Consider the following 11,765-nt stretch of genomic DNA (forward strand, 5'->3'; position numbering starts at 1 on the left):
CACAGAAGCTATACAACTCTTAAAAGACAAGCATTAGTTTTCTAACTTGGAAGCTCTACACACGTTATGTCTTGACTTTAAAATTCATAGTGCTTATTTTAAACATCACCTGAAACAACTTTGTTTGTTGCCATTTTCACTGTGTATGCAAACACCAACATATTGTTTTCCATTATGAGAAACAGCATTTATTCAAAACGGCACCTGGATTATTACATTTTTTCTATCTTTAAAATTCGAAATAAATTGCATTATCTCTGAAACTGCTGTATAGCATAGTAGTTTAAAGTAAATGTTTTCCAATAACGACAATTTTCCTGTCTGGCTCAAAAATTTTCCAATGCAATCCCACAACAAATGCACTGTTAAAAAGCAGGTTGCTTGTTTTAATCAATTTGTATTTGAGCTGAGTTCAAAAGAACACTCACTCTCCATAAATATAAAGAAAACAAAGGGAATTCATCTGAGAGGTGAAGAATAATTTGATCAAGGTTCTTCAGAAATTTGATTTTTTCTTCTCCATCATAGTCTGAGCTTGAAATGTTACTCTCTTCTGTCTCATTTTGAAGAAGTTGTTCCAGAATCATGCACAAAAGAAAAATATTCTCATACTGGGTAATGTCATACATGTCCTGGATCTGGGAATAAAGAAAAATCAATACATAAGCACAGTGTGAAAATGCTTCTGCAGTCCACCATCTCAGATGACAGTTTAAGGAATAATGTTAAAATTTGCAGTAGTATTTATATAATCAGAACGGCTATACGCCCAGTATGATTACTTCTAAGAAACATTTTCTTTTTTGTGGTAACAGCCAAACAACTAACTCTCCATCATACTACCAAATGAAAAGTCAACATAACCTCCTCTTCGTGAGTCAAAGAGGGTTTTCTCTACTTAATTATCCATAGGCTGTGACATACAATAATGATCTACAGATAAACAACAACAACAACAACAACAACAACAAAAGCTTTGTTTGTTGTAGGCATATAATTAAAATTGGTGGAATTAAAATTAAAAAAGAAATTTTTTTATTCTCAAATACAGACAATCATCTATTCAAGTGATACCCCTAGAAAGTAAATAAAAAGTCCAAATTCTCAATCTCAATAGGAAAAACACAAGCCAGTACTACATATCTGAGTCAGTTACGAAGTGGAAGTGTCAGTTTGTCAAATAAGTTCACCAACCAAACTAATAATTCATTAAAAGCCGTACAGCTTTATCTAATATAAATTTACCTGTCCTGTGTTTTGAAACTGCAATTTCAAACTGAAGCTTTCAGAATCTCTGCCATAAATAGGGAATAACTGGTAAGATAAAAACTTAAACCTTGGGGAGTTGTCTCTCTGGAATGAAATTCTGTGTCCTTAACAGCAAAATCTACCATTAATATGAAATGACCTTGTTCTGAACAAGGCTGCAATTACAGTATCTAGATGATCAGAGCTGAAATGTAAAATCATAGCTGCTAGAAAATTAATTATATATTTTAGAAAATACGCTGATAGCTCTAGCGAGCCTAAACAACTGTTTAGGCCTGTGGTACAAAGCCACATGGGTCTAGGCTTCAACAAGGGTCTATGAATCAGTATCAAATCATTTTACCCACCCTAAACCGCATACTGCTAGACTTTCCAAAGTGTGAAATTTATTACATAATAGTTGTTTTTACAAACAATGGAAGTAATTTTTGATTCCACTAGAATCTGACAAAAAGACAGCACTTTACCTTCCTCAGGTAAGGCTGCTACTATCTACCTCTGCAGTAGACGGTGGCTCAGGGATTGCTCACTTTGTTTTTCTGAGTTAGTAGTTCTTAAACCTAAAATCTGTGTTTGAAGCTCCCTAGAGTAATGTCTTTCAGGTAACCTCCCACCTCAGGGACAATACTAAGACACCACAGCCATCCTATTGCAAAGCCTCAATGTGGCAAAGTCATTTTGCTGAGTTTTCTAGACATCTTGAAAATTAGGTTAATTGCTGAAAAATATTACCCCTAGCCTTGCATGCTCCAGTTATGTCTTTCTGAAACCTGGTAAGAAAAATCTGCAGTTCAAAAGCTGCTGCCAAGAATTTGATATTGAAATTCTTATCACAACAGCAAAAAAAAAAAAAAAGGACAGTATTAAGTATCTGCATACTTTTAAAGTCCTTAAATCAAATTGCATAAATAGGGAAAATCTCCTTCTAAAAAAGAGGTAACAAGACAGTCTGTTTCTTCAAATACCAAGCATCTGCCTCTAGGACAACCATGCCTATACACTGATTGTTTTGACCGTTAACTAATACTGGTGAGATAAATGTATTTATTTTGCTTATTTGACTAAATTACAGCTTTCTAAGTTCAGAAAATAACCAGTATTAATGATTTCCTGAATTTCTAGGGAATAGATGATTCTAAAGGCCTATAAAGTCTGCTCTTAAGACTTTCAGTGTAGGAGTCATCTGATCAAACAGTGTCCTGGTTTCGGCTGGGATAGAGTTAATTTTCTTCCTAGTAGCTGGTACAGTGCTGTGTTTTGGATTTAGGATGAGAATAATGTTGATCACACACTGATGTTTTAGTTGTTGCTAAGTAGTGCTTACACTAGCCAAGGACTTTTCAGCTTCCCATGCTCTACCAACTGAGAAGGCTGGAGGTGCACAAGAAGCTGGGAGGGGGCACAGCCAGGAGAGCTGACCCAAACTGACCAAAGGGATATTCCATACCATGTGATGTCATGCTCAGCATATAAAGCTGAGGGAAGAAGAAGGAAGGGGGGGACGTTCGGAGTGATGGCGTTTGTCTTCCCAAGTAACCGTTACGCGTGATGGAGCCCTGCTTTCCTGGAGATGGCTGAACACCTGCCTGCCGATTGGAAGGAGTGAATGAATTCCTTGTTTTGCTTTGCTTGCGTGCACAGCTTTTGCTTTACCTATTAAACTGTCTTTATCTCAACCCAAGAGTTTTCTCACTTTTACCCTTCCAATTCTCTCCCCCATCCCACTGGGGGGGAGTGAGAGAGCAGCTGTGTGGTGCTTAGTTGCCGGCTGAGGTTAAACCACAACACACAGGCATCAACAAGCTGAGATAGTTATCCTTGGTTCCTGTTTTAGTAAACAGAGGGAAGCAGGGGGTGGGACTCAGTTGCTTGAATGTAGACATCTATTGTCGTTTTGGATGTCCAAGGGTATCCAAGGCATGTGCATGAGTAGAGCTTTACGTAAGAGTCAGCAGCTATAAGCCAGGAGTACCACCTTAGAGCAGACAGTGGGGTATTAGATGTATGAGTTTTGGCAACTGTGGCTTTCAAGATGTAATTCATCCCATTCTAAACTAGATCCTCAGATGTACTATGCCCTGAAACTCTTTACAGTGATGAAGTATGACTGTGCCCAGAAAAATGACTATGTAGAAACATAAATTGAAATGCTATGCTTCTAGTTCCTGTAATTTGGATATCAGAAGCACAATGTTACAACCAAAAACCTCTGTTTGATTTTTAAGTGTTGGCCTTGTAAATTCACTCAGATCTTCCTTTCACATGAGGAATCAATAGAAAATGTTTCAGAAAGGCAAATTATGTCACTTCACTTATCCCCGTAACCTCAGGCTCTTCCAAGCAGTTAAGAAATTGTGTCGCTTTTAGTGGGTCTTGAAAAGCGCAACTAATTGCAACTCAGTAAACTATCAATTATCCATAATTGATTATGGATAATAGCAACCACAAGCTAACTAATTCTCTTTCCTCTGCAAATACTACTGCACTAAAGGAAAATTATTTTAGCCACACAGACTTTGAACAGAAAGGGTAAGTCTGATGGCAAGGAGGAAGTTTTTTTTTTGAGGTAATTGCTTTTCAGGGGACAAATACACCTTAAAATGTTGTTTTATAAAAGCAGGAAAAAAAAATCAGTCTAAAACATTTTCTGGCTCAAGGCTTATTAACCTTTCCAACCCATTTAATAATCTCAACAAAACGTGTCTCCATTTCTTTTGTTAGATGTCTTTTGAAGCACTAATTGATGCAATTACTGCCAATGTAAATTTATGCCACAGAACTTGTAGAGGAATACGTTTACTGTTACCTAATAGTGCAGTCAAATAACAGACCTATTCATCTCGCTCACCAATGTGTGTAAGCGGGTAGTGGCGTGTGTACCTGTACACACACACACACACACAGCTAGTCCATCCAGAAAGTTCAGAAGGTATGTCTGTAAAGCAAACCTTACATATAGACTACAATTCGAGAATATATTAATACCAACTTTAAATAACTTTAACACTAACTCTGTTTTTCAGAAAGAATTTTAAGATAATCACTCTTTTTACATATCAGATGGGTGTGCAATATGGGTTTTGGACACTATTTTTTTGTGAGATCAGTCCTTGCCAATTTTTCCTCACCAGGTATTTGGAAATGTGTTTCTTAGCAGTAAGATGCATTTTCCACACACCTCAGTTTTAAATTTAACTTTTGAAATTATTTTATTATGATTTCTCAATCCAAACAAACTTTTCAAAGTTAAATATTTTTTTTAAAATGATTAATTCTATAAGATTGAGCTTTACATAAGATGGAAACAAGGGGTACAAGGATGTCCTGGCTGGATTTGATGATCTGCTAATCAGAATTCATACATTTACATCACCAAGTTCAGAACACAGGAAGTATCAAAGCTTTTGGCTGAAATTAATTCTCCAAGCTTCTCCTACATTACAGGGTGACCACCTGGAACAGCACACATATTTACTACATAATCTGAAAGCAGGGAAGAAGTTCTCTAACCTGTCTTCTTTACAATGCTATCACAAAAACCAGTACTAATACGTTAAAGGAAACTGCTCAAAAATGTATGCAGCAATGACAGTCAGAATGCTAAAAAGCCGTCTGTGTTCCAGGTCCCTGTGCCTTTATTATACTTCCTCTTTGCAAAGCAACAGATCAGATGGCCCTGGATCAAACTCCAAGCCACTGCTCTCTTACTGGACAGATTTGGAGTTGGGCTCTTCAGCAAAACTTTGGACAAAAAGTAGGGATCTGAAAGCACAGAATTAATTGAAGTAACCTTCACTAAATGGTGGATGTAATTTCTGAAGGTTATTCAACCAGATTCAGAAAAAATCCCAAGTGATATTCTACATGCAATTTTTGCACTTAGAATGTTTTTGTTTTCATGTCTTAGTGTTTCATGCACATCTGTATCATTTATTCAAACGCTCTCAGTAACAGCAATATAAAACAAGAACAGGAGAATAAGTATTAGCTTTGAAGAAATTCTCTACAATTCTTAAGCCATTTACCAGCTGCAACTCATATTTCTAGTGATGTGTGATGCAGTCTGTTGAGGCTGGAATTTTCACATGCATAAGACTGATGCTACCTTCTCACTATAGGCAAATAACTTTTATTCCTTTTATGTCTCAAAGGACCTACAGAATGGAGACAATAGTTTACCAGTGCAAATACAAATTAGATGAAAACAAAGAGATTATGTTCATGGCAACTAGCATTTGCTTCCATGCAACTCAGACACTTATGCAGGCTATGCACAAAGCGTCAGCAACACCTGTATGCTTTCTGGAATAAGCCAGAAACAGCTCTAACTCGGGAAAACTTCTTTTTGATTTTGAATGGAATGCTGAAATGCTGTAATTTCTGACAAAATTAAAACAATTAGAATTATTATCAAACCATTATGTTTGATTAATGACAAAAAGCTTTCCTCCTTTTCTATCCCTATAATTCAGTTAACACCTGTTTAGGTTTTTTTAGTCCTATGGAGATACCAAGTTTAAATGTATATTACAACAAATACTTATACATAACAAAATGCTGTATAAAATACTGACATACTGATACAAATTTGAATCAAACTGGAAAGATGAGTGTTCATACACCTCTGCTGTTTAGAAAGTGATAAAATTGACACTTCTGGAAGATGGCTATTTTAGCAGAAAAGTGTTCTGCCCAAATCTCCTCAATCCATCATATTCTAACAGTTTTGCTTCTTGTAAATTTTTTCTTGCAACATTTGCCACTTCCATTTCTTGGCAAACTTTTACTATTCAGCAGTGATATAACTAGCAAGGTGTCTTTTCTATGTCCCAAGAAATTCTATTTCAAATTTCACTGAAATATCGTGTTAAAAGTTGGTATTTCTCTTCTTTTAAAACATGCATATTTTTCAGAGAAGCATAAAGGGAAGACTGTAATAAACAACAGGAACTTCTAAAGCCTGGCTAATACTGCCTTTCAATGGAAGCAGAGTCAGTAGGAACTGCATGCAGCACTGCCAGCTGCTGGGCTGTGATCACTTAGGTAGTTAAGGAGGACAGAGGACAGAACAGCACCAAATCTGCCATCTAGCCATTTCCAGCAAAAATCCCCCATGGCCCATCCGCTCCTCAGGGAAGCAAAAGGAGCCAAAACTCCTAGAAATTCTTTAGAGCAGTTAGAAGCAGGCAAAGAGCATGTATCTACCTTGAAATAGTCTATCACCAACCAACGCATCATCTCAGCAAATAGTCCCAGTACTCCTTGCTTCCTTGCAGAAGACTGCTGGTACAGGCAGGTACATTGTGCAGACTGAATTCTTGGCAAGAAAATGAAGATTCATGGGCTAGGAGGCCACAGAGCGAGTGTAAGCTGATGTCCCATGTAACACAGAACATGGGACTTACCCAAACTACTTCAAACTGTTTGAAATGGAGCATGCCTGTTAGAAAATGTCTAAGCTTAATTTACACGTTTCTAGAGACACACAATCCTGGGTATGCTGTTTTATGGTCAATTACCCCAACTCTTTTTTTTAATTTATTTGCTGCCTTGACTTTCTGGAAGTAGAAGGGGTTGCTCCATCTAGAACTAAGAGGAAGGCGGATCTGGGACTAAACAACAAGGCAGTGACAAACTAAAAACAGCCACTGATGTCCACAGAAATGAAAAAAATTATTTCTGTGCTCACTATGCCTGCATATAGGAGGGATGCTTCTCTGAAACTGTTTTCAGTATTTTAACACTACACTTGTCCTAACAGGTATATCATTATAAAAACAAGTCCCTAAATAGAGAGATATTGACAACATCACTTTTTAGGAAAAAAGTTTCTAAATCATTATAATGAAAAATAAGAAGGAAGTGACTGGCTGGAAACGCTATCAACAAGTGATCAGCATTTAGTAAATTTTGTGTTTGCTAAGGTAATGCTGACAAACCTGTTTTCAGTAAAATCAACACTGTTTTACTCTACCTATCCAGTCTGAGTCAGAGGTTAATGGAAATATATTTCAAGAATGACTGAATTCTTTCCTCAAGTGGCAATACATTCTCATTTTATGAACAAAGAAGATTAATTCTCACAGGGAATTCTGTTCTTGACCCTTCATTTTTCCTTTGAGAAATCCCTATCCAGGCTACTCATTGCTGTGTTCCAGTCCTAAACACAAGACAAACATTTTTCGGAGTGCCGCATATACGTTTGGATAATAGGCATTTTACTTCAAAACAACACGGAAAGTCTTTTAACTGGATGTTCCACAAGCATGTAAATAACCTCTGCGTGGATCATGAAAATTTACAAAACCAACAATATCCACCATATAAGAAAGCACACAGTAGGATAAAAGAGGTTATCTGTAATTGCCGTTTAATGTTTAAATAACATGCTGATAAGCACCTCTAAAATGTTTGAGACAGGCATGCATGAAAGACTTTACTAGAAATCTTTTTGTTCTGATTTTAATACTACTGTATTTGGTTAAAAGGTAATTACCTTACAAATTGCCATGACTCAGGATTCAGTTTTTAGCTGATTAGCATTTCTCTTTAATTGCTTTTTGTTTTGTGATTTTGAAATGCATATTTCCCTAACATCCCTCCCAGTAATCATAATCCTCATTAACCATGTCAGTATTCACCTGCCAAGAAAGTTCAAACTGATTTACACCCTCTTTCAGTATCTAAAGCAAAATTCACACCACCTACAATTCCTTATTTAAATTTACACCAACCCCCCCCAACCTTTCGAAGTATTTTGATCTTTTATTCAATGGGATCTGAAATTCTAGTTGCGTCATCTTTATTCATGCTGAATATCACTTTCTTCTCAAGTAGCTCCCTAAGATTCAACAATTCTGCTTACAGATCAAGACCAAACGTGCCTGCAGAAAGGGTCAAGGAATTACTAACATTTGTGAAAGTTAAATTCCAGAGGAGGGACCATCAGCTAAACTCTCGGAACAAGTGAATCTACAGCTACAGTGTGTGCAGTGACTATAGTCCTGAGCAACATTTTGTCAACAACACCTTAGATATCCCAGCCAGCCTCATGCTAGAGAGGATTCAGAAACAACAGTAAGAATCTTGCGAAAATGATGTCTGCCCAGACACGACAATTTGGCATACCCTGGAAAATACTTTTGATAGCAAAAAGAACAAGCACTTTAAATTCTATCACCCAAGGGGAAGATGCTTATCCCCGAGACATCTATGCATCGTGCCTCTTCCACGTATCATTTAGCAGGGTCATCTGTTACTAGCCCTTAATATGACACACTGAATTACAAGAAATTCCCAAGCCATCTTAAGCAATATTATTCTTATCTAGTAATATGATTTCCACAACATATTGTAAGAAATTAAATATACCAGCAGTAGAGCATTCAAGCTTCCATTTTGGAGTAAGAATCACAACAATTGCCTTGCAAGTAACCTAACAAAGACACAGAAATCTTTAAGTAAATTCTATTCCCTGTTATACTGTTAAAGAAAGCTAAAATATGAGCCACTAGGAAATCTCATTGAGAGAACAACCAAAAAATTAATGTATGAACTTTCTTGGGATAATGGGAATGTATAAACCTATATCTAGGTTTATCTAGTCCCATCTATGAGGCACAAACTTCAACTGTCACTTCTGTAATATATGTTATTTTTGAAATCTATTCTAGAATAAAAAAATTCAATTCTTCACAAGCTGAAGCATGAAATACGTTGGGTTTTTATTATTTTTTTCAGAAAAGAATCTGAAATAAAGATTGTGAAAGTATCTATCATAGTGTGGGTCCTTCCAAATCAAATGGGCTACTTAAGCATATTTTTAATTTAAAAAAATTTAAAGTTCTGTCCAGACAGTCGCATGCAATGTCACTATCAGGGAAAAAGGAGAAAGAAACCAACAAAAATAATTTAATGAAGTTTCTCAGTTATGAACACTTCAGTATTAGAGAAAGGTTTTTCTTGTGGTTTTTTTCCCAGTTGAGCAGGAGGAGTTGCCTCCATTCCTGTAAACTCATAGGAAAATAGAACCGTGGGAAAGTGTGCTGGTTTTGGCTGGGGTAGAGTTAATTTTCTTCACAGTAGCCAGTATGGGGCTGTGTTTTGGATTTGTGCTGGAAACAGTGTTGATAACACAGGGATGTTTTCGTTATTGCTGAGCAGTGCTTACAGAGAGTCAAGGCCTTTTCACACCGCCCCACCAGCAAGTAGGCTGCGGGTGCACAAGAAGCTGGGAGGGGACACAGCTGGGACAGATGACCCCAGCTGACCAAAGGGATGTTCCATACCATGTGACCTCATGGTCAGGAATAAAACTAGGGGGAAGGTTGGCAGGGGGGCCACTGCTTGGGGACTGGCTGGGCATCGGTGGGTTGGCGGTGAGCAATTGTTTTCATTTGCATCACTTGTCTTTCTTGGGGTTTATTTCTCTCTGTTATTTTCCTTTTCATTACAATGTTTATTATGATTATTATAATATATTATTCCAATTATTAAATTGTTCTTATCTCAACCCACAAGTTTTCTCACTTTTACCCTTCCAATTCTCTTCCCCCCATCCTGCTGCGGGGGGGAGTGAGCAAGAGGCTGTGTGGCGCTTAGTTGCCAGCTGGGGTTAAACCACGACAGTCCTTTTTGATGCCCAACATGGGGCTTGAAGGGTTTGAGATAATAACAGATTGACCAGAGCATATTAGAAGGGATTTATATCTGTTAACAGTTGCGTGTCACGATATTGATTCTTCTGTTCTCGATACTAGTTTATCTGATCTGCACCATGCTCTTTTTTTTGCTGTACATGTTAAAGATCGGTGCTGGTTTTTGCAGTTTGCTGTGCTCTGCAGTGATTAGTGATGTTCTGCCTGGGAGATTTGTTATTAAAACACTGGCCTTGAGCTTAATCTGGTATTTGGGCTCGGTACTGAAGCCATTAATGTACTTCGGGTACCATCTCATGGAGACAATTAATGATTATACTTCTTTCTCTGAGAGGTTTTTTGTGGAGGAAATACAGAATGGCACCTTTGCTACCTTCTTCTGTGACCTTTTCTCCCTCCTTACAATAACTTCTCAGTATCTTGAACATCCTTGGGTAGTTAAAATACTTCTATTGATATTTCTTAGGAATATTGCTTTGGTTTTGTCTAAGGTTAACAAGCAATTTAGGAATATGACCCAGGCTTCATAAGACTATGGTTATGGGTGGCATGGCATGTGGGAGAATATGGGCAGGTATCTAGGTATTCTCACCTCCAATGCTCTAGAACTTCACTCCCGAACAACTGCAGGATCCTGATGAAGTGATAGAATGTTTGAAAAAAAAAATGCCGTGGCTATTCTAAAGAGGCACAACTTACCGTTCTGTGCTGGGCCCTGGCCAGCATCTACCAAACACTGCTCAATATTATGCAGCACCCTGAGGGAGAAGAGAGGGAAAACATACCAACAGACACCATGGCTAAACCGGACACTGTATCAGTTGCCCCTACAAGTAAAAAGAAACAATAGAAGCAGAAGCCAACTCATTTAGTAAGGAATGAAGAAGCTTCTCCTGAGAGGGAGCAGGAGAAAGAATCAGAAGAGGCAGCCTGTTCTGCAGCAGAGCAGTCACAAGAACAGGAGGAGGAAGAGACTGAAATCATAAATGAGAAAGAAACCACCCAATCCCTATCCCTAAGTCAGCTGTGAGATATGCGAAAAGATCTTAGCTGTCAACCAGGTGAGCTAATTCTCAGCAGGTTAGTCTGATGCTGGGATATTGGGGCCAGTAGTCAGGAATTAGAGGGTAAGGAAGCCTGGCAGCTGGGATCCCTCGCTAAGGACAAGGCCATTGACAAAGGGATTGGAAAAAAGGCAGGAGTCCTCAGTCTTTGGCGGTGACTCCTGTCAAGTGTGAAGGACAGGTATCCCTTCAAGGAAGAACTTGCAAATTTGCAAAACAAATGGACCAATGTTGAGGGAGGTATCCAGTATCTGAGGGATTAGCCATGGTGGAGGTGATCTGTAACAACCTGGATGACACCCAGGCATCCAAAGACCTGGATGAAATCCAGTGCACACGGTCCATGTGGTGAAAGTTTGTATGAAATGCACCGACGTTATACGCCCACACCCTGGTGATAATGAGCTGGACAGACATGGAGGCACCAACTATAGATGAACTGGCCAGACAACTCTGAGAATACGAAGATAATCTCACTTCCTCCACGTGGGCCTGTGTCTTGGCTGTGGACAAACTGACCCAAAAAATGTCTGAGCAAGCCGAGAAGGATAGGTCTTCCTCACGCACTCCAACCAAGGTCTCAGCTATTAAGAGTCAGCCTTTTTCTCTTCAAGGGAAAGGGTACTGGTGGCGCACACCATGTGCAACCCTGTGGTTCTTCCTGTGTGACCAGGGGGAGGACATGAGGAAGTGGGATGGTGAACCTACCTGGAGACTAGAAGCTCTGGTACAGGAACTGCAAGAAAAAACAACAGCCACAAGGCATCCATCCAGT

At 38.4% G+C, this 11,765-nt stretch overlaps 1 protein-coding gene across 1 annotated transcript in view; it reads right to left on the bottom strand.

Moving 5' to 3' along the window:
• Positions 1–386: 386 nt before the first annotated feature.
• The window catches only part of MEI4 (meiosis-specific 4 homolog (S. cerevisiae)), a gene marked incomplete at its 5' end in the record, with an annotated part of 91,179 nt that continues 79,800 nt past the window's right edge, over positions 387–11,765 (bottom strand). Inside the window, one exon of the mRNA XM_009333136.1 lies at positions 387–638. Coding sequence (XP_009331411.1) covers positions 387–638 — 252 coding nt within the window. The remainder of the gene's footprint in view (positions 639–11,765) is intronic.

This window comes from Pygoscelis adeliae, unplaced genomic scaffold (genome assembly GCF_000699105.1).
Source record: "Pygoscelis adeliae isolate BGI_AS28 unplaced genomic scaffold, ASM69910v1 Scaffold57, whole genome shotgun sequence".
Lineage (NCBI taxonomy): Eukaryota > Metazoa > Chordata > Aves > Sphenisciformes > Spheniscidae > Pygoscelis > Pygoscelis adeliae.